This window comes from Mauremys reevesii, linkage group 1 (assembly GCF_016161935.1).
Source record: "Mauremys reevesii isolate NIE-2019 linkage group 1, ASM1616193v1, whole genome shotgun sequence".
Classification (NCBI taxonomy): domain Eukaryota; kingdom Metazoa; phylum Chordata; order Testudines; family Geoemydidae; genus Mauremys; species Mauremys reevesii.
The window spans coordinates 274,656,514-274,680,722 of NC_052623.1; the positions used below are offsets into that span (position 1 = coordinate 274,656,514).

Below are 24,209 nucleotides of genomic sequence, written 5' to 3' on the forward strand. Positions count from 1 at the left end.
TCAGTGACAATTCCCCTTTACAGTTACAGTCTGAAACTTATCAGTTAGCCAGTTTTTAATCCATTTAATATATGCCATGTTAATTTGATATCATTCTAGGGGTTTTTTTTTAATCAAAGTGCCATGTGGTACCAAGTCAAACACCTTGCAGAAATATAAGTATATTATGTCAACACTATTACCTTTATCAGCCAAACTTGTAATTTCAAAGATAGTTATCAAGTTAGTTTGCTAGGATATATTTTCCATAAAATTGTTGATTTGAATTAATTACGGGGGGAGCTTGCTTCAGATGATGAGCTTGGTGAGGCTAGAGGGTTGATTGAAGACCAGAAAAGGGAGTTTGGGAAAGATTTCTCATTGAGTATGGATTGTAATTGTTTGGTGATATCCCCTATAGGTTCCAGTGTAGGTCAGCAGGTTTGTATAATTTTTGGTGGTGGCCAGAACAGGTCCAAGTCCTGCCCATCCCCTGCCTTGTAAGTAGATATATATATATATTTTAAATAATGTAAAAATGGACTGGAAACAGTAAGCATTTAACAGTTTCCCTCTATTGCACAATGTGGAGTGGGATGAGGGCTCTGACAGGGAGTGGGGTCTCTGGGGAAGAGGGGTTTTGGAGGGGGCTAGGGCAGAGGGCTCTGGCTGAGGGGCTATGGGCTAGGGCTGTGAGGTAGTGCCAGGGATGAGGGGCTCAGGTTGTAAGAGGGGGCTCAGGGCTGGGGTGCAAGGGCTCTGGCTTGGGGTATGGGCTCTGGGGTGGGGCTAGGGATCAGGAGTTTGGGGGTACAGGCAGGCTGCTCCAGGGCTGGGGATAGAGAGAACTCCCCCTAGCCCTCTCCCCACCAGCAAGCTCTGGGGCGGAGGGTAGCAGCCCCCCTCTCACTCCCTCCAGCACACTCACCCCGCACCATTGTCACTGCAGATGCTGCTAGGGACCATCAGGTCAAGGAAGCCCCCTCACCTCCATAGTGGTGGGTGCTGGGGGTGAGGGCTGCTAGCATGTGTGCCCCACCTTCCCTCCTCCCCCTGCAGGTGGTGGCTGCTCAGCCTGCTGCCAGCGCTACTCCCTTTTGTAGCCAGCAGTGGCAGGCAAGGGAGAGCAGTGCACAGCAGCAGGGCAGCCACCAGGCAGGGACACTCTAGGGCAGGCACACAGGGGTAGCAGGTGGGGCTGGAGGAAGAGACCCAGCCCCAAACATTGGTGGAGTCAGGCCCCAAATGTTGTTGGAGCACAGGCCCATATAACTCACTGCCCCAGCCAAGAACTAATCCTCAAGGGACCCCCTTGAAAGCATGCCCCCTTTATAACAATTCCCTATTTACAGCTACAGTTTGAGACCTATCATTAGCCAGTTTTTAAATCCATGTAGTGTGCCATCTTCATTTTATATTGGTCTAATTTTAATCAATGTAGTAGAGAAATTTAAGTATATTATGTCAACACTATCAACTTTATCAACCAAACTTGAAATCTCATCAAAAAAGGTATCAAGCCAGTTTGATAGGATCCATTTTCCATAAACCCCTGTTGATTTCCATTCAATTACATTAACCTCCTTTAATTCTTTACAGTCTGGCATAGGATTTGATTAGTAAAGGATTGGGGCTTACCTTTTAGCACCCACTCTCCCCCCTAGGCAAATTCTGCCTGAAAGCCTTTCACAGAATCCAGGGAGGGTAGTTTCCAGACAGACTAATTGCTGTGGGTTTTATTTCAACCTTCTTAACAAAAACAGGACCAAAGCTTCACAGCCTCTCCCTCAGAGTCTGTAGGGATTAAATCCCTTACCCTAAATTTATCCCTCACCCAACAAGTTCATCAACCCAAAAGTTCCTGGTTCTTATCTTAGAGGCTTTGTGATACCAGGACTTTCCCCAATCTTCCTTCTACTGTCTGTACTCTTCCTCCTAACACTTGCTCTAGCCTCTAGCAGATACTACAACCCCCTTCCATTTACTGCTCCTCTGTTTATGAAGATTAGCCAATTAAGTTTGGTGGTCTTTTCCCAGGTGCAGTGGCTGGGCTAATTAGCCAGCTAGCCAGCTGCAGGCCTCTGACCCAGGGGAACAGTATCCCTTATGCCTTCAACAGATGCTTCATGCTTATTTATCTTGCCATGGGTCAATGTCAGGTTGATAGGCCTATAATTACCTGGTACCCTGATCTACTGCTTCATTCTCCCTTTTGTCTGTTTTACCCAACTATGATCTCTCGCAACATGCTAGGATTGCAAACTTTTTGGGGCATGGACTGTCTTTTTATTTACATATGTACAGTGCCTAGTACAATGGGGCCTGGAAGCTCTAGGCACAACTACAATACAAATTACTAATAGTAATATGGAACTCCACACTGCCCTTTTTAGAGTCCCTTTTTGTGGTAGAATCCCAGTTTATGTGGTAATAGGGAGATACTAACTATGTTTTCTTTCATCAGCCACCAGCTGATAAATTGTTACAATCATCAGATTATTTCTGTGACCTGGACCCACCCCCATTCCCTTTAGAAGCTAAAATCAGAAGTTATTTCTGAAGGGGGAGCAAAACATATTCTTAACTCCATGCCAGGGAACAAAGATTAAAAAGATTGACAGACCAGTAGGCCAGCCAGCAGGAATTATCTAATGAAAAGTCCCATTTGCCACACAAAACAGGATGCATCATCTGACCAATAATAGTAATTTCATTTGACCACTCTAGCATGAATGTATGATTGGAAAGATCCAGCCTTTGAAAAGAAAAGATTATTGATATTATTTATCAAACAAATAAATAATTATTTCAAAAAGATATTATTAGTATAATAATTGCTAATTGTTGCAACTATGGTAAGAGGGCCAATAGATGTCAGTGTTCACCCCCACACAAATTCTGAGGCAGGTATTCAAGAAACGCTGAGACCTCTCAGCCCATTTTTTGCCTTGGAGTAGAAAGAACCCATCTCCTTACTACAGTTGAAACTGTACTAGCAACAACCTAGTATGGTTTTCCTGACTAGTCTAGATATCATGGGAAGTACCTAGGATGGGAAGCCAGATAGGTTTTCAAAAAACAACATATTTCTATTTAGCTAAAGGTCTTGTCTAAACTAGGATTCAGAGGTGTGATTAACACCTTCTAAAACTCTAGTCATGACATAGAAATTGTAATTGCTAAACTGATGAAGTTAAAATTTATGCTCCTCCCTAAGTGACAGCACAGGTAATGTCATCACTGCAAAAAAGCTAGAAAACTAGATAGGCATAACTATGTTGGTCAGGGTGTGAAAAATCCACCCCTCTGAGTAGCATAGTTAAACTGACCCAAGTCCCTATGTAGACAGTGCTAGATCAACGGAAGAATTCTTTCATCAACCTAGCTACTGCCCCCTGTGGAGATGGATTACCTAGATAGATAGTGTCTACACTGAAGTGCTATAGCAGCACAGCTGCAGCATTTTAAGTGTAGACAAGCCCCAACTCATGTAAAATCTTACTAGAGACAAGGCATTGTAGTCATTGCCTCATTGTAGCCCTATACCTCCAGCTGATCTAGTTACAGCACGGTAAAAACTACCTTTGGCTTGCCTCCGCTAATATTTTACATTGAGACAGCTGATGTATAAAACATAGCTTTTTTTCAGAGAAGACATAGCCATAGTCAGCTAACATCATTTCAGACATGTTAGCCTGCATGTTAACAAGTGGTAAGGGTTTTTTTCATCCAGTTGAGCTAACACAATTGAAAAATACCCTCTTTTTACAAGTCTAAGCAGGGACACAATCTCTACCATAATAATCACCCAATTGCTCAGCAGTCCAGACCTACTGTAAAATATTATACCTACTGTAAAGTATTATATTAAACTGAGACTTGATCTACACTTAAAAGTTAGATCTACATAGCTATGTCAGTCAGGGGTGTGGAAAAAACGCAGCCCTGAATGATGGAGCCATGCCAACCTAACTACAAGTGTAGATGCTGCTTTGGCGAAGGGAAAATGCTTCTGTCAACTTAGCTATAGTTGTTCAGAGGTGGCATCCCTACAGGGATAGAAAAACCCCATCCGTTGGTGTAGGCTGTGCCTATACAATGGGATTATGCTGGCACAGCTATGCTGACATAGCTTTGCTGGCATAGTGTGCACAGTGTAGACACACCTGGGACATAGACAGTGTCAGAGCAGGGACAGGTCTCAGAAATTCTTCTGCTCTGATCAGTAGTCAACACTGCATCTCTTGCAACATTTGGGATGCACAAGCACATTTCACAATTTAAAAAATGGACTGTACTTACATAAAGGAGCACCTCTTTTACAAACCATTTTTGTCTGCTACAATGCAGAAATGCCTTTTAATTTTCACTCTAGCTCATCAAGCTGCAGATGATAACAAGGCCACTTTGAGTTAAGCCTAGGAAAGAAATTATGGTAAATTGAAAAAGATACTAAAATAACTCCATTGTTTTAAATGTGTGGTTTAGCTCACAACCATGATGTCTATCTATATTATTATTTATTTGTATTATAGTATGTAGCTCCTAGAATGCCAATCAGGGTCCCACTGTGCTAATAATTTTAATTATTAGGAATCATTTCCACTTACAGTATATAGCACCTTTCATATGAGGATCTCATATATCACAACCAAATATGTAATACCCGTAAAAGCCACAGAACTGTCTGTTTTTCTTGTTTTGTGTCTAAACTCTATCTCAGAATATCATTAAAGCACAATGCATCAAATCCATCTCTGGTCACGCTCCATTGGCTAAACCAGGGATGACTTGAGCCCTCCAAACCAGCAGGATCAATGAGTCTTAGGCTGTGACTACACTACAGGGACTATGTTGACATAGGTATGCCAGCATAACCCCTTAGTGTAGATGTAGCCTACGCTGACAGAAGGACTTTTGCTATTGGTGTAGGAACACCATCTCCCCAAACAACTAGCTATGTTGACAGAAGCATTCTTCCAGCAACATAGCTGCATCTACACTGGGGGTTTTGTTTGCATAACTATGTCAGTCAGGGTGTGTGGTTTTTTTTTCACAACCCTAAGCGATGTAGCTATGTCGATATAACTTGTAAGTGTAGACTAAGACATAGTCCACCTTTCTGTGATTCTGGATGAACAATGGGATCATAAATTACAAGATAACAAATAAAGTAGGAATAAGCAAAGGGTCATTGCCTAAGGGCTTGTCTACACCAAAAGTTGTACAGATGATACTAAACTACTCAAGATAGTTAAGACCAAAGCAGATTGTGAAGAACTTCAAAAAGATCTCACAAAACTAAGTGATTGGGCAACAAAATGGCAAATGAAATTTAATGTGGATAAATGTAAAGTAATGCACATTGGAAAAAATAACCCCAACTATACATACAACATGATGGGGACTAATTTAGCTACAACGAGTCAGGAAAAAGATCTTGGAGTTATCGTGGATAGTTCTCTGAAGATGTCCACGCAGTGTGCAGAGGCGGTCAAAAAAGCAAAGAGGATGTTAGGAATCATTAAAAAGGGGATAGAGAATAAGACTGAGAATATATTATTGCCCTTATATAAATCCATGGTACGCCCACATCTCGAATACTGTGTACAGATGTGGTCTCCTCACCTCAAAAAAGATATTCTAGCACTAGAAAAGGTTCAGAAAAGAGCAACTAAAATGATTAGGGGTTTAGAGAGGGTCCCATATGAGGAAAGATTAAAGAGGCTAGGACTCTTCAGTTTGGAAAAGAGGAGACTAAGGGGGGACATGATAGAGGTATATAAAATCATGAGTGATGTTGAGAAAGTGGATAAGGAAAAGTTATTTACTTATTCCCATAATACAAGAACTAGGGGTCACCAAATGAAATTAATAGGCAGCAGGTTTAAAACAAATAAAAGGAAGTTCTTCTTCACGCAGCGCACAGTCAACTTGTGGAACTCCTTACCTGAGGAGGTTGTGAAGGCTAGGACTATAACAATGTTTAAAAGGGGACTGGATAAATTCATGGTGGCTAAGTCCATAAATGGCTATTAGCCAGGATGGGTAAGAATGGTGTCCCTAGCCTCTATTCGTCAGAGGATGGAGATGGATGGCAGGAGAGAGATCACTTGATCATTGCCTGTTAGGTTCACTCCCTCAGGGGCACCTGGCATTGGCCACTGTCGGTAGACAGATACTGGGCTAGATGGACCTTTGGTCTGACCCGGTACGGCCTTTCTTATGTTCTTATGTTCTTATGTACTACTTTAACTATATCAGTATAGTTAAAGCAGTACAACCTCCCTAGTGTGGACTATATCAGTATAGATAAAGTGTTACAATTTCCCTAGTTTGAACACTACACGGGTGCTTATACCAATACATACAATAAAGGGAATAAGCTATACTGCTATTAGACACTACCGTACCAGTATAACTGAATTCACCCAAGGAGTTGTATTGATATAACTATTTTGGTAAAAAAATCATACCCACACACAAAGTTGAACTGGTATAAAAACTGTAAATAGACCAGACCAAACAGTTTGTTCTTCCTGAAGGACCTCCTCTCCTACTCATTTTTCATTGTATTTTGTTGTTGCTGCTGCTATCTAAGCTATTGGCAGAGCAGGTTGATGAATTATCTGGAAGTTTTAAATGTTAGACCTGTGGAGGTTACACAGGATCTCCTTTCCAATGGGATTTTTTTTAAAAATGCACACAATCTGGAAACATCTTAATGCCAAAAGAAATATGACAACTTTCCCTTCTGCCAAAAGAAAGCTGTTTCCTATTTTTGTTTTCTCCTTTATCTTTTTTACTTTCAATTTCCACCCCCTCTCTTGCACCATTTTTTCCTACCGGAGATCAAACAATTTGAGTCTCCTGTTACCTCTGTCATTTCTGACATCTGAGTGGGCTAGATCTATGATTGACAAATGGCCAGGACCAGAATGAGGAAGAGTTTAGGGGAATACAATTCCTTTCATTAAAATAAACAAATTAGTTCAATGTAAGCAATGGTCTAAAAAAAAGATATCCCTTTCTCAAATATTTACTCTTCAAGCTCCGTGAGAGGAATTCTTTCTGGCAGAATGGGTTTTCTTGTTCTTGCTTTCTTTTCCTTTCTTTCCATCTCTCCTCTTTCTGCTTTGACTAGTCTCCACTGTAATTCCCTTTCTTCTGGCTTTTGTCTCTTTTCCTCAGTTGTCTCTCCCTAATTCATCCTGACTCTCCAGAGTCTTTGCTTTCTCTGTATTGTCTCTTTTCTTTCCTCTCCTATCCTGTTGTCTTTCTCCCCTCTACTTCGTTAGTATTTGCCATCTGCTCTCCATGGATATAGTTTGCAGAACATGGTTTTGCAGCAAGAGAAACTTAATTTTAATAAAGTTCAAGTGGAAGAATGTTAGGCTATTGGCCACTGACATAAATGTGTCTCTTGAAGGCATCTCCTATCTCTATGGGAATATGCTGAAGATAAGTTGCAATCACTATAATGGCTGGAAGAGCCTTGCAAGAGATATTATTTCAAAGCAGGAGGGCAGTAGGTGATATTCAGATGTGGGAGATTTGTCAGATATTAATACACCTTCCTTAGCTCTAGATATGTGTTCGAGTCTCTTCTGTGTATTTTCCTCTTAATTTCTGACAGTCCTTTCCTCAACTTTCTTTTGAGACTACTGATCTTGTCACAATTTAAATGTTCCTTGCCCCATGTTGAACTCCATTGGGATGGCTAGGTCCCCTAGTGTCCAGGATAGGAAACTCTAGTTCATAATCAAAGACTACAAGAGATATGATTCCAAATCCAATACACCTGCTTTTAGAATTGGTCAAAAACATTAGGATTTTTTTAAATTAAAAATTGGTTTTATTTTTTGATAAATGATTTTTTTCCAGAACAAAGGCCATTTTTCATCAAAAAACATTTTTTGAAAATATTTGTTTCATTCAAAATTTCCCAGTTTTTTAATGAACAACTGCAGAAATTGAAGATATTCAGTTTTTGAAAACCTGAAATGTGTTTATTGGTTTATGGCTTTTAGTTGAAAAATGGGGAAATTTTCTGTCTATAGAAATGAATGTAATCATACACTTTGCTTAGGGCACCCATTTCAGGCATATTTTCCCACAGTGACGGCTCTAAGGAGAGGCACCTAATGGATAAGTGCTCTAAAACGTCTGTTAGTCTATAAGGTGCCACAGGACTCTGCTGCTTTCACCTAATGGAAGGCACTTTCTTCATCAGGACCTGAAAAAGGAAGGGAGGAAAAAAATTGAGAGGGATAAAACTTATATATGTTATTTTCATTATGTAAGATGGGTGTTATGAAACATAGTATCTGATTAGAGAGACAAGGTGAGTGAGGTAATATCTTTTTCTGGACCAACTTCAGACCTGGAGAAGAGCCCTGTGTAAGCTTGAAAGCTTGTCTCTCTCACCAGCAAAAGTTGGTCCAAAAATAGATATTACCTCACCCACCTTGTATCCCTAATATCCTGGGACTGACATGGCTACAACAACACTGTATGCATAGAGTCATAAGGTTCCAGTTGTGGCCCTGATACTGTGAACACTTATACATGTGCCTCATTTTATTACTGTGAGGAGTCCCACTGAAAATGTTTTAATAAAAGTAGAAAACACATTAATACAAAGAAATCATTAATGTGAAAATTATTAAGGAAACAAGCACACTAACACTAGGGTGACCAGACAGCAAGTGTGAAAAATCGGGACGGGGGTGGGGACAGGGGCGGCTCTAGGAATTTGGCCGCCCCAAGCACAGCGGCACGCCGCGGGGGGTGCGCTGGCGGTCGCCGGTCCCGCAGCTCCAGGGGACCTCTTGTAGACATGCCCGCGAAGGGTCTGCTGGTCCCGCGGCTCCGGTGGAGCATCCGCAGGCATGCCTGCGGGAGGTCCACCAGAGCCGCGGAACCAGCGGACCCTCCGCAGTCATGACTGCGGAAGGTCTGCCGGAGCCGCCTGCCGCCCCAAGCGCGCGCTTGGCGAGCTGGGGTCTGGAGCCGGCCCTGGGTGGGGAGTAATAGGAGCATATATAAGAAAAAGACCCACAAATCGGAACTATCCCTATAAAATCAGGACATCTGGTCACCCTAACTAATGCTTCCAAATAACTTCTCCTATTAAGACTGTAATTGCTATAGAACTCACTTCACAGACCACAATATAAACTAAGATGCACACTGTTAATACTTAAAAGCAACAAAAAATCCTGTGGCACCTTATAGACTAACAGACGTTTTGCAGCATGAGCTTTCGTGGGTGAATACCCACTTCTTCGGATGCAAGTGGTGGAAATTTCCAGGGGCAGGTTTATATATGCAAGCAAGAAGCAAGCTAGAGATAACGAGGTTAGTTCAATCAGGGAGGATGAGGCCCTGTTCTAGCAGTTGAGTGAAAACCAAGAGAGGAGAAACTGGTTCTGTACTTGGCAAGCCATTCACAGTCTTTGTTTAATCCTGAGCTGATGGTGTCAAATTTGCAGATGAACTGGAGCTCAGCAGTTTCTCTTTGAAGTCTGGTCCTGAAGTTTTTTTGCTGCAGGATGGCCACTTTAAGATCTGCTATTGTGTGGCCAGGGAGGTTGAAGTGTTCTCCTACAGGTTTTTGTATATTGCCATTCCTAATATCTGATTTGTGTCCATTTATCCTTTTCCTTAGAGACTGTCCAGTTTGGCCGATGTACATAGCAGAGGGACATTGCTGGCATATGATGGCATATATTACATTGGTGGACGTGCAGGTGAATGAACCGGTGATGGTGTGGCTGATCTGGTTAGGTCCTGTGATGTTGTCGCTGGTGTAGATATGTGGGCAGAGTTGGCATCGAGGTTTGTTGCATGGATTGGTTCCTGAGCTAGAGTTACTATGGTGCGGTGTGCAGTTACTGGTGAGAATATGCTTCAGGTTGGCAGGTTGTCTGTGGGCGAGGACTGGCCTGCCACCCAAGGCCTGTGAAAGTGTGGGATCATTCTCCAGGATGGGTTGTAGATCCCTGATGATGCGCTGGAGGGGTTTTAGCTGGGGACTGTATGTGATGGCCAGTGGAGTCCTGTTGGTTTCTTTCTTGGGTTTGTCTTGCAGTAGGAGGCTTCTGGGTACACGTCTGGCTCTGTTGATCTGTCTCCTTATTTCCTCGTGCGGGTACTGTAGTTTTGAGAATGCTTGGTGGAGATTTTGTAGGTGTTGGTCTCTGTCTGTGGGGTTAGAGCAGATGCGGTTGTACTTCAGTGCTTGGCTGCAGACAATGGATCTTGTGGTGTGCCCGGGATGGAAGCTGGAGGCATGAAGGTAGGCATAGCGGTCGGTAGGTTTTCGGTATAGGGTGGTGTTAATGTGACCATCAATTATTTGCACCGTAGTGTCTGGGAAGTGGACCTCCCGTGTAGATTGGTCCAGGCTGAGGTTGATGGTGGGGTACTGTTAATACTTGTTTTTATTATAGTTGTGTCATTTTTGTAAATGCATCTCCACTGGCTTCCAGTAGCAAAACCAGGAGTCAGGGGACATGAGATCTGTTTCCCATTCAGACATTGATCTAGTATGTAACATTGCAATTCAGCTTATTAATATACATTCTAGTAAAAAAAAACTTTTCTGAGAAAATTATGAAGGGTCACATAGAGGAGGAAAGGTTGATCATTGTGACTACTTAATAGGTTATTAATATAAGCGTTTGAAATTTTAGGGTTTTTTAAAAGCAAATAGTTTATTTATTTATTAAACAGGACAGTAAGATAATAGTTTTTCTCCATTCAAGGGTGGGTGAGTAGAGTTTGTCTCTAGCGTGGTCCTTGTGCATATGAATTTTTTTGCACACATGATAGTGGGCTCACTAGTAATGTGGTTTTGTATTGAGCAGAACAAAAGTCCTGAACACATCCATCCATCCTGTTTCACCCTTGGTAAAGAGTGTGGGGCAGATGGGCTACGTGGGAATTTTAGTTTAGTCGTTTGCATAACTTCGTACGATCCAGAAATGAACTACAATTCCCAGCATGCATCGCGCTCTGCCGATGAAGACCCCCGGCTGTCAAAAGGCAGCCCTGCCTGTTTCAAAGCGATTCTTTACCTGGGGTGGGCCGTGTAGTTTACAAACATATTAGGGACCTTCCCACTAGGGTTTTATGGGGAGCAGCGTCTCCTGTAGCTGGCGAGGAGAGTGATATTTCTAGGCAGGCAGCGCCTCCGGCGCCCCCAGCTCGTTCTGGGCCTCTCTGCGGCGGCGGCGCCTGCCTGTTCGTTGATTTCCAAGATGGCGGCGCTGTTGGCGGTAAATTCAGGTAAAATGAGCCTGAGGGCGAGGCCGGTATTCGAGGGCGGCGCGGCACCGGCTCGTGCTCCCCTCGCCTCTGTCGGCAGGCGGGGGCGCCCCGCCGGCCCCTGTCCCAGCGCGCGGGGCCAGGAGCTCCACGGGGGAGTGGAGGAGGCGCCGTCTGCGGCCCCTGTTCCCGCGCGGGGTCTCTCGGCTCCGTCCCGGGCCCGACGGGCGTGTTGGAGGTCCCGGCTCTTACTGCCCCGCCCGTTTCTCGGAGTCTGGGTCCGGCGGCGGCTGCCGGGCGCCGTGTTCCCAGCTAGTAAAGCGCGTGCGCCAGCGGCCCCCCGAGGAAGTCAAATGAATAAATGGGGCTTGTTCTTTGCCTTCTGGTTTCTGAGCCCCTAGGGGCTCTTCCCCCCCCCCCCCCCGTCGTTGTTCTCAGCAGTCGACAAGGCTAGAAACGCACCCCCAGCATGAAAATGAAAACTCCGAGTCTCGTGTAATCACAGGAGTCCAGGAGCTGGAGCTCTCAGAAAAAAAATGTGCCCTGCGTCAGCAAATCCCATGACAACAGTTAGACTGCTGGTGAGCTGAGCCCCCAGATTATGATGCTGACCAATGCTGTCTCATTTCCTTGTAGTCCCCCCCCCCCACGTCTGCTGTATCCATCTCTCATTTCTTGTCTCACTCTTGGCCTGTAAATTGTTTGGTGCAGGGACTCTTTGTTCTTTTGCACAGTGACAGGCGCAATTGGGTTCTGGTCCAAGACTAGGGCTCCTAGCGACTACAACAATATAAATAATGAAATTGTGAGAGTTGGCAACCTAGGTAACATGAGGAAGATAAGGCTTTGGGAGGCAGAACTCCCTGCTCTGTGGTGCCATCTGGTGTGTGCATGCCTGCCTAATGGGCGCAGGGAGTTTCCCTCCAGCCCCTATATTTCCAACATCTAAACCCTAATCTTTTAGAAACAGCCCTACTCATAAATTGGAAAAAGTGGAACCAGATTTAGCCCCATCCTATGAACATTTGAAGCCAATGGCTATACTCCCCCACTTAAAATGAAGCATGTACGTGTTTTAAGGATTGAGGCCATAGCATGTGGCTTATTTTTCATGAGAGAGTTTATTTCAAGCCACAGCAAAGATTCTAATAAAACACCCATGAGATTATGGGAGAGAAGAATGGGGCTGCAGCTGGGGCCAAATGAACTTTTGGTAATTGAGTGCTGCACGCACATGAACATGCACATACATTACTATCCTCAATCCTGTTTAGTGGGAGGACATGCTGTAATTCCCACCAGGGTACTATTGTTGGCCCCTGCTCAGAGAATCGAGGCTTAGCTAATAAATGGTGGAAATGTGTCCCCAGTCTCTTTCATCTTCTAGATGCTGTAGAGTGGAAAGCACTTCACTCTCCAAAGTTTTTTTGTTCCCTTCCCCTTTTTTGTCTTCCCCAGTTTCACAAATTTTGGTGTCTTCCTCTGGCTATCACTGAGTGAAATAGACATGATTGCTGCTCCATTTGCTGCTGTTTCCAAGACTGTTAAGAAACAGATCAGAATTGTCAGTTTCACTCTGCTACTATTTTCACTGGTTGGCTAGGGTGAATTGCTAGTTGGACTTAAACTAAATTGATATAGGCCTTGTGTAAACTGACTTATGAACATGTATATAGAGGTTGCATTGGTTTAACTAAAGCTATGTCTTCACTGCAAAAAAGTATGACTATCTCAGTGTAAACTCATGGTGGAGAAAAGGCAAGGGTAGTTCATTCCTTGAGTAGTTAGTCAAGGTAAACCCCAGGTTGCCAATATAAAGTTGACCTCTACTAGTAACACTGAGTTTAAAAACTATCAGTGCCTTGTCTCCACTATGAGTTTATCCCTGAGATGTTGCACTTTTTTGCAGTGAAAACAAAGCCTAACCCAGTTTTAGTTAAAGTATTTCAAGATGTGTGTGTAGACAAGGCCTTAGATTGAAAGCTCTTTGGGGCAGAGACCATCTTTATGTTATATGTGTTGTGCAACACCTAGCATAGTGGGACCCTGATCCTTGATTTGGTGGCCTCTAGGCATACTGCAATACAAATAATAATACAGTACTCTTGATGGTGATTTGTTTTGAGAAGAATATGAAAGTTGTTTCAGTAATATCAGATATATCCAGCAAACAAAACTTTGGCATTTCTATGTTAGATTGGTGGCTGGTTATTTGGAGAGGTTTTTTATAAACCATCAGAATACTAGATTATACTTTGTAGGCAGGAATTATTTACCAAATATCACGCCTTCATACTGTTGCCAGTTTTACTATCTAGATTGAAGAATGATTCTGCATTATGGTATCAGTGTTTGAATATTAAGGTTGCTGTTGATAATATAGGATGCTGTTTTTTGTGTATGTGCTGGTGAAAGAAAGTAAGTAAACTTTTAGTGTAAGCTTCCTAAATTCCTCCCTGTGCAAAGAAACTTTGATCCAGAATGATACCTTTTCTAATGTGGAGAGATGGCTCATCCTCAGAGCTAAATTGAGATATAGCATTTCCAAGCAAAACTTGTGCCAGTGGTGACAAGTGGAGGAGAGTTGGATTATAGAGTAGGGTCTGAAACTTGGCCTAAATAACAATTGTGATGCTGGGTAGCTTCCAAAAATAACCCTTGTGAAAAGCATCTGTGTACTAATTTAATGCTGGTTCATTAATCTTTTTGTATTGTAAAACAAATTCATATTTCTATAACTGACTTTTTTATTGCTGTAGAGGATGAACATGTATTATCTAGTCCTAAGAATCTATGTATAAAATATTAATAGCCAGAATTTACACTTCTGTAAGATGTTTATCTATGCAATGCTTTATTCAGTATTCTTTGTTTTTGTTTACTGTATTTCTCACTCTCCTGTCATTATGTGGTATGGCAGCAACAAACATGGGGGAAAAAAACTTATTTATATAGTACAATCTGGTGAATAAAAATCACCTTTTAAACTGTACTTCTGTTAAAATCAGAAAAGGATGATTACATTTGAAAGGTTATATATATAACTTAGTAGCTTAACAAAATGTTTTACGTAGACAGATGTAATGATAAATCAAGTATGACAGAGCATTGTTGTTCACGTATGGTTTCTGATATTGTTGATTTTGTTCCATTTTGGTCTGTTGTATCAACAGCTGAAATCAGGAAGCTTGCCTTGCCTCACCTGATTCTGGTACACTCTTCAACCCTTACTTATCCCAGTAGTCCTACTGAAGTTGATGGGATGCAGGATGAGGCCTATATTTGTAATAGATATGTCTGTGTAAAGAAAATATGGTTCCAGAATTTATCAGCTGTCACCTTGATCTCTTCTCCATTCCCTGCCCCCTCCCTGCCCAATCCAAGGAGATTTCCACCTCCCAAAATAAGAAAAGCATTGTCTTTATTCAGTGGCATATTCTCATTTTGGATGTAAAAGATTTGTGTGCATAACTTCTTGTGTTTTCACGTTGAGACTATGCAGTAAATTATAAATAATAGTCTGTTTCTAGAATGTACTGTGTGGAGAAATTATCTTTCCTCTACTCTTCCCACTTTCAATATGATTTTTTTTTTTTTTTCAAATTTTTCTTTTTAGCTGCCAGTTTGTGGGGTCCATACAAGGACATCTGGCAAACAGTGGTAAATGCTATCTGGAAAAGGCAACCTGAAGCCATCCATCTCCTGGACCAGGTTTTAAAGAAACACAAGCCCGACTTTATCTCACTGTACAGAAATCCGGTAATTAACTAACTTTTTCTCTTTTGTAATGGGTTGGGGAAAGACCAGCGTGCTGTTTGTCTTGACTTTTTTTTTTTTTAAATTAGCCCCTACCTTATAGAGTTATTATCTTGTGTTTCATGTTTATTCAATGCCTCACAAAATGAGGTTGCAATTCTTTAGGTGCTATAAGAATAAAAATTACTTGAAAGAGTCTTATTATTGATCTGGCTTCTTTTACAGTTGAACACTTAAATAATTTGATGTTGATCATAATTTTGCTTCATTGGTTTTCAAACAGACTGTTTGGAGAGGAATAATTTATTTATCCATCATGATACCCTCTGCTCAGTCAACCAAGTGCTGATGGGTTTTTCTACTTGATCCAGGCTTCTGAGATGGAGCACATAATTATTTCTGCTTGTGTTTTTTCCATGATTATGATGCAGTTACTTAAGCATGCCAGCAGGCAAAGCAGGTAAGCATCTGAAAATAAAAAGCATACAGGATGCTCTTTCTGAAGATTGTGGGATGAGGTGGAAAAACCCATTTAGCACTTTATTGATGGAGGAGTAGATATCTGTTTAGAAATAACATTACAGTAAGGAAAAAATACCTTTCCTGCAACATTTATAGTAGAAGTTTTCATTTTTATTTGTAAAGTTGATAGGTTGAAGGCTTCAGGCACATATAGGATCTTGTTTCTCTACATTTTAGCAGTTGATCGACATCCAAAAAAGGAATAATGTATTATTTGTAAAACAGTTTATTCTTTAACAGTTTCTCGTCAACATGTCTTTCATCAAGGTTAGATCAGTTTCTGATGGGAAAATTCCTGTTGGGAATATATCAAAAGCTATTTTGAAACCTTAAATTATTCTAAGTAAAGTAAGCTCCAGCACTGATGATATAAGGTCATTTTTGGTATAGCCTCACAAGAAGCCCTGTTCTGCATTACAATGTGAAATAACTTTGAGGACAACTTTACAATCTACATGTAAAAAATGTTAGGCTTTCATCACAAGCATTGCCTACATGTCAGAGTGGTAATTGTAAATAAGAATTAATGTGACAAGCTTTGCTTGCTATATGATCAGCTTTGACAGAAATGAATAATTGTTCAGCATCTTGCCATTTTGGGAACTTCTGTTACTTATTTCTTTTATAGCCAAAGAATGTGCAACAGCACGAGAAGATTCAGAAGGCAAGTACTGAAGGGGTTGCCATCCAGGGTCAGCAGGGTACCAGACTTTTGCCAGAGCAGCTCATCAGAGAAGCCTTTATCCTGAGTGACCTCTTTGATATTGGAGAGCTGGCAGCTGTTGAGCTCCTTCTAGCTGGTAAGGAGGCACTGAACTGCGGGGACAATAGTTTAATTGAACACTAAATGTGTCCTGAGAGTTTGGGGAAATTCAATTCTTATAGGCTTCTTATTGGACCTACTCGTTTACTTAGAGCTAAGCACATGTTTAAATGCTCTGTTGGATTAGGGCTTTAGTATTCAACTCTGTAAGATGTTCATAAAGATCTAAAATTATTCCTGGTGCTGTAATGCAGTAAAAAAATATTATTTTGATTCCATTAAATTATTTTAGTCAGTCATTGTAAAAGGGGGAATAATCTGAAGGGAGCTGACAATCAATATTGTTAGTTACTTTGAACAAGTAATTTATCACTGGATTCAAGAAATAAATTGATTTTTTTTATAGCTGATTATTAATTTCTCGATAAAACAATGTAGTAGTGATTCATTTTGTGAAGTGTGTATTAATTGTACTATGTGCCATGACCCAGAAACTGATGCTCAGGATATGAATAATATGATTGCAAGTAATCCATATTATCTGGCAGGCAGAAAAGTGATGATGTTTTTGAATTCTCTGTAACTTGAAGTCTTTTAAATCATGATTTGAGGATGTCAGTAATTCAGCCAGAGGTTATGGGTCTGTTACATAGAGCATGGGTGAGGTTCTGTGGCCTGCAATGTGCAGGAAGGCAGACTAGATGATCATGATAGTCCCTTCTGACTTTAAAGTCTGTCTTTTTAAAAAGATATTCCATTAGGAATCATTATTAGCTGCTTTGTCACATCTGATATGAGGTTTTGGAATATTTTTATTAAATGTGGATATGACCGTGTTGGTCACCTGTGAAAGGTCACCATGAAGTCCTGAAGCAAGTTAAACAAAATTGGAAATTAAGATTTTCTGTCTGAATGAGCACTGAAAAACTGACTTTTTAGTATAATTAAATTATTGGCCTTTGCTTGTGCAGTGTATGAGGCTAAGATAAACATTTGTTTGTAAATATAATTTGGACTCAGAGCTTTGTTATAGGCTTGTTGTACTTCTCTCTTTTAAAAAATAAGGCGATCAAATACAAAGATGTGATTGATTATGTATGTTGAGGGTTTTTTTTTTGGGTGGTTCTGTATTTTTCATTCTGTAGGGGAGCACCAGCAACCTCATTTTCCTGGACTTACAAGGGGTTTAGTGGCAGTTCTTTTGTATTGGGATGGAAAGAGATGCATTGCCAATTCACTGCGAGCCCTCATCCAGTCACGGCGGGGCAAGACATGGACATTGGAACTCAGGTCTGTCTTTTGGACTTGGTTATGAGTCATACTAAAGAGCTCTCTGTGTTGGCCACTGATGGATTCTAGGCGGGTTAGTTTTTGGGGATGTAAGAATTTTCCGATTCGTTCACTGTAACTTGATGGCATTGCTTTCTTGTCTTTTCAGCACAGTATTCTTCCATATTTTAAATACATTTTATTGGTTACCTGGGAGTCCCCTTTTCTTCTGCTCCTGCATACCCCTTCACCTTCTGGCTCTGTGTTGTGGCAGGTGCTGCTCCCTGCAGGGCCAGTTCATGCTGCTCCAAGCACTGACAAGCGGTAGTGACTCAAGCATGATGTGAAGGGCTTGTGTTCACTACAGAGACTGAGTTCTCTGCCTTTGCAAGACTCCTAGCTCTTACAATCTGGGAAGCTGAGAAATTTTAACTTATTTTTATTTAAATGCAAATTTTACTGTAGAAATGTATGTGCATGTGAGGTGCTCTTGGTGAAATACAAAACAAACACAGTATACAGTAGAAGCATACCATGGCTGGTTGACTCCATGTAAATAGATTATGCTAATATAGTTTGTATTGAGTTGGGATATAGTGTAATCACAAACACCCTAGTGTAATAGGGATGGCCAATTTATGCATCTCTCACTGGAGTGGTGGGGCTATGGAAATTTGCTCAGTTGCAAGGGTTGTTGATGAAGAGAAGTCTGTAGAATGTGAGTGTGGGCATTGTTACTTACAGTGAAGGTAATGGAGGAATTAGAATGGTGCACGGCCCTGGGAAGCTGCAAGTGGGGCGTGCAGCCCCCACCAAGCCTGGTATGCTGAGGGGGCTATGGCTCGTGGCCCCGGTTGCAGCCCCTGGTGGAAACTGGGGGGCTGAGTCACATGGCTGCGGTTGCAGCCCCCACCAAGCCCAGGATGAAGTGGGGCTGGGGCGCATATCCCCGGTGGAAGCCCCGGGGCTGGGGCTGCAGGGTCCTGGTTCCTGCCAGCCCCAGTTGCAGGGTAGGGTCGCACAGTCCTGCCTCTGCCTCCTGAAGCGTAGAAGTCACGAAGCTCCGGTAAAGTCACGGAATCCTTGACTGCTGTGTCCTCCGTTGACTAAATCGTAGCCTTATTCATCACATTTCTTCTACTGTGCTCAGGAATAGCATTATTCGTTGTATCAGTTGTTAATATGTTGTGTCTCTTCATTATAGCACAGAGTTGGTGTCCATGACAACGCGCTTTACAGATGAACTGATGGAGCAGGGTTTGACTCATAAGATCCTAACTCTGGTATCTCATATCGATGTGAACAATGAGTTTGAGAAACTTCAGAGGGAGCGAGGTCTGGGCAGTGAGAAACATCGCAAAGAGGTAAGAGAATCACTTTGCCAAATTACTGCAAAGATTAAAATGTGGTGGTAATCTCCTGGAGAATATTTTGTTTTAAATTTGTGCATCTCGTCTGGAATAAAATCTCATTGGCCGTTTGTTTATTTCTTTTTAAGTTATACTCCTGTTTTAGATCATTTTCTCCTCATCTGCTACTTCTTTCACTAACTGATTGAGGGCAGGGTCCAGGACATTCTGTGGATCAGATAGTGAACAGAAATGGATCAACCAGACGGTTCCAGTTTTTAGGGTGGGACACTACATCAAATAAAAGAGAGGATTCAGTTTGAGGAAGCAAGAACTTGTGCCCGTAGTTGTGTTTGGATGGTGAGGAAAGACTCAATGGAGGCTGTATGCTGCAGCTTTCAGGAGTAAAAAATAAAATTCTGGTTTTTGTTAGTAGTTTCAGACAGGGACTGCTCAGGTAAATTAAAAGCTGTCTCTCAGCTTGCTGATCCACTATTGATACTCTTGTCATCTCCTTCCCTTGCTTGTGATTCTGACTTCTTTCCTTCCTTCAGATCTGCTGGTGGGTTGTAGTGGCATCTTCCCCCATCTCCAAAATTCAGCAAAGAAGTAGAAGCAAGGCCAACAGAAGAGCAAATTAAATATAAAGATATAGCATAAAATCTAAAGCACAAAATAATTTTGATTTTACTTTAAGCACTACAAATAAAAAATAAAAAAAAGGAGGGGGATTAAAAATGGAGAACTAAATTTCAAAAATAAACAAAACAGGACAAAATAGGGTCCAGTCACTTAAGCATATTTTGTATATCCAGCTGTGTTAAATTTAATATGGCAAGACATATGTCTAATTAATAGTAAATACTGAAAAGTACTTGAAAATAGAGTGCTAATTTCTGCACCCTTTAAAATGATTGTGCTTGTAGCCACTGTCTGCAATGGGAAGTAGATCAGACCCAAACTTTAACATTACAAGTTTTTTTCTGTGCTTACAGCTCATAGTGACAGTCCTTCTGAAAAGTATAATAATATATGGTCTTGGCAGTTTGGGGGCCTAAAGCAAGGAGCTAGTCTCTCAACTACTTTGATGTTACTTCAGGAATCATGTAAAGAACAGTGATATTTACATTACATTTTTGTGTATGAATGTTAAACCAACATTAAAGCAGATTAGAAAATGTATTTCAGACCTTTGTTTCCTTCCCAGAATATTCTACATATTAATTAAAACTGATACTATACTCAACTATAATATGCATACACGCACAAATCCATTGGAATATTGAAAGATTATCTAATCAGATTTTCACTCTATTAATAAAAAAAACATGCACAATAAAAATGGGACGTTGGCAGATGGTTAGTTTTTATATTTTATCAGAAATGGTGAGCATGTGTCAAGTACAGTTTAGAATCTCTTAAAATACAGCCAAATGACACTCAGTAAAAATCAGATAACCCAAAGGCACAAAATCAGTGATGTAGGGGGAATATTCTTGGTTTGAAAACTCTGTCCCCTTTAGCTGATATACAAAAGCTGTTCAAATACAGGATGGACTTTGGGGGAGTGGAGAAGGGGAAAGGAAGAGAATCTGTTAACAGATAAAATGCATAAGAACATAAAGAATGGCCATACAGGGTCAGATCAGTGGTCCATCTAGCCCAGTATCCTGTCTTCCCACAGTGCCAGATGCTTCAGAGTGAACGAACAGAACAGGGAAATTATAGAGTGATCCATCCTCTGTTGTCCAATCCTAGCTTCTGGTAGTCAGAGATTTAGGGATACCCAGAGTGTGGGGTTGTGTCCCGGACCATCTTAGCTATTGCTGGACCTATCCTCTATGAACGTGTATAATTTTTTTAACCTGGTTATATTTTTGCCCTTAACAACATTCCCTGCAACAAGGTCCACAGGTGGATTACATTGTGTGAAAGACTTCCTTATGTTTGTTGCCTATTAATTTTATTTGATGACCCCTGATTCTTGTGTTATGTGAAGGAGTAAATAACACTTCTTTATTCACTTTCTCCACACCAGTCATGATTTTATAGACCCCTGTATATCCCCACTTAGTTACTAGTCATTTGGTACAGAGCTGATGTAAGTGATAGGTTACACACCATAGTTATTAGTAATTTTGTATTTGAGTTCCTTCAGAACTCTCGGTGAATACCATCTGGTCCTGGTGACTTGTTACTGTTTAATTTATCACTTTGTTCCAAAACCACCTCTACTGACACCTCAATCTGAGACAGTTCCTCAGATTTGTCACCTAAAAAGAGTGGCTTACATGTGGAAAATCCCCTCACATTCTCTGCAATGGAAAGAATTCACTTATCTTCTCCATAACAGCCTTGAGTGCTTCTTCAGCGTCTTGATTGTCCAGTGGCCGTAGTGATTTTTTTTGGAAGGCTTCCTGCTTTGAGTGTACTTTTAAAAAGCTTTTCTGGTTTAGTTTTTGCGTCTTTTGCTAGTTGCTCTTCAAATTCTTTTTTGGTCTGCCTAGTTATATTTTTACACTTGACTTGCCAGAGTTTACGCTCCTTTCTGTTTTCCTCAGTAGAATTTTATCACTTTGTACTTACTTGTGGTGGAACTTTCAGGAAAAACAAACAAACTGATCCCTGTCAGAGAGCAAGTATATCAAATTTCAGTCTAACAAATACATTTTTGGAAAATAAACTGAAAATCATGCCTTTAGCATGGAAATGCTTGGGCAACCTTTATATAGACCATGCTGCTTGCTCCATCTATAATATGTTAAAAAATTGATGTATGATAAATAGCAACCATTTTACATCTCTTAGGTTCTTGAACAATCTTACTATGAGTTTAGTGTTAGGATAAATTAAAGTATTGGCTTTGGGAGAGGGGTCTTTTTATTTTGAGGTTTTACCAAGGCTTTGAATACTAATATAGGTTTAGAACATGCTTAGAAAATGCCTGTGTGCATTAGAAATTAAAAATGGGTTTACACACTTTATTCCATACATTAATGGAGACTGAAAAAGTACACAGATTCAGACTCTCAGGGTTGTCTAGATGTAGGGTCCTATTCATGGACCAATTAATGGTTGTGAAAAATGTGTCATGGACGTGGAATCTGATGTTCCCTGTGAAATCTGGTACCCAGCCAGGGGCTCCTACCCTATACAGGATTCTAGCTGCTAGTCCTGGCCAGGGATTTGAAGGGACCACACTTCTTCCCCTGCAAGGGCTGCTTCTGGGGTGAGTGGGACCCACCTCAGGGATCAACCCCAGCTGCAGGAAGCTCCTTGGTGCCAGCTGTCACCTCCTTGCGCGGGGAGGTGGTGGTGCCAGCTGTTAACTCCCTACATAGGTGGGAGACTGCTGGGAAAACCGGACATATGGCAAAGCCCCCTCTCAGCCCCATACCCTATGACTCTCACTTCTGCACGGCTGCTGGTGGTGGTGATAGCTTTAGAGCTGAGTGCCCGACCAGCAACCTTCCTCTCTGGCTGCCCAGCTCTGAAGACGGTGCCCCTGCCACTAGCAGGGCAGAAGTAAGGGTGGAAATCCCATGACCCCCCTACAATAGCCTTGCGACTCTCCCAACCTGTCTGCCTTTTGGGTCAGGAACACCACAGTTACAACACTGCAGTTCCAGATGTAAAGATCTGAAAACATGAATTTAACTAATTTTAAACCCTCCTGGCCATGAAGTTGACCAAAATGAACCATGAATTTGGTAAGGCCCAATCTATACACATGTGTAAATCCTATTCATGTTAATGGTGATGGCATATATATATCAAGCCAAGAATAAATCTGAACTGATTCAATCATGTTTAAAGTACAGCAGTTTCACAAGTTCATTTGGGATTCCAAATAAGCTTGTATAATTGGTCCTAGTCATATTGACTGACTGACCAAGACAAGCTTGAACAATTTGAAGATAATTGTATGAAAATAACTGTTAATTTGATTTTTTTTTTAAACTAGGTTTCTGATCTTATCAAAGAATGCCGACAGTCATTGGCTGAAAGCCTGTTCGTCTGGACCTGCCAGTCTCCACTGAGCAAGGATGATACTTTAATCCTTATTAGTTATCTGGAGAAAGTGACAGTTGAAGCTGATGGCTTATTGGACTGTGTGAACTTGTCCCTCCTCATGGCTCTTCTTTACTGCTTTGATGTCAGCTTTCTAGAACAGAGCACAGAGGATCGTGAAGGTAATGGGAGAGTTTTCTTAAGTTGTGGAGATAGGTATTTTATTATTCCACAAAATGTATTCGCTTTAATTGTTACTATCACTAACATTTTAATAATTATTTACTACAGTAAGGCATCGTACTTGAGTGGGGTATACATTTGAAGTAGAAAAATTCTTGATACAGTGAAAATACTTCAGTGGGCTAAAGTTTGACTTGAAACCTACTTATAGTGCTGTACTTGATACTAGATGAAAAAAACCTGGGTTCAGTTATGTAGGTAATAGGAAGGGCCTGGTCTGAGTATGGGGCTGGAGTTTTAATCCTGAATATTCTTGAGTTGTAATCCTGAATTTTATTGCTTTCCTTTGTGGCTTTGGGTAAATCAATTAAATTATTTATGGCTCAATTTTCTCATGTAAAATGGGGCTGAGAATACCCTGACAGGGATGTTGAGGTTTAATTCATTCATGTTGAAAGAGTTTTGAAGATGAACAACTATAATGTTCTAAGATTCATTATGCTGTTTACACACTTACACACACACACTGGTGCAGTTACAGCTCACTCAACTTTTCTGACTTGTTCATGTAAACTCTCACTTCTAGCAGTGCAGTAACATAACTTTACGGAATTTCTCTCCTTTTTTAAATAAGGGAGGAGCAAGTGAGTAAGTGCACATTAGTATATTTATTTCAATGTGCAATGGGTCAGTCCTTTTTTTTTAAGCTAGGGAAGGTGCGAGATTCTGTTTCCCTTTTATATTGATGGAGTCTGACATTTATAACTTTCAGAGTTTGTTGCAAGGCCTATTGATTTATGTGGGCTTCTGTTTGAGGAAGGGAGATTGACAGTCAAATTTTGGTTTTTGGAAGGGAGTCATTTAGGTTGACTTTGGTGGTGGTAGTGGTCTTTATAGCTTTGTACATGCATCCTGAGAATGATGGCTGCTTTTTTTTATTACATAGAGAAAGAAATAGTATAAAATGTATGTTGAGTCATAAAACTTTTAAATGGATGCATATTGTATAGTAACTCCTCACTTAATGTCGTCCTGGTTAACATTGTTTCGTTGTTACGTTGCTGATCAATTAGAGAACACGCTCGTTTAAAGTTGTGCAATGCTCC

At 41.1% G+C, this 24,209-nt stretch overlaps 1 protein-coding gene across 1 annotated transcript in view; it reads left to right on the forward strand.

The window, feature by feature from the left end:
- The first annotated feature begins 11,095 nt into the window (after window positions 1–11,095).
- NUP205 (nucleoporin 205) overlaps window positions 11,096–24,209 on the forward strand; it is a 74,413-nt gene continuing 61,299 nt past the window's right edge. The window contains exons 1-6 of the mRNA XM_039494389.1: window positions 11,096–11,271; window positions 14,867–15,009; window positions 16,157–16,328; window positions 17,437–17,581; window positions 18,765–18,924; window positions 22,874–23,102. Of these exons, the coding sequence (XP_039350323.1) occupies window positions 11,244–11,271; window positions 14,867–15,009; window positions 16,157–16,328; window positions 17,437–17,581; window positions 18,765–18,924; window positions 22,874–23,102 (877 nt within the window). The 5' untranslated portion in view covers window positions 11,096–11,243. The remainder of the gene's footprint in view (window positions 11,272–14,866; window positions 15,010–16,156; window positions 16,329–17,436; window positions 17,582–18,764; window positions 18,925–22,873; window positions 23,103–24,209) is intronic.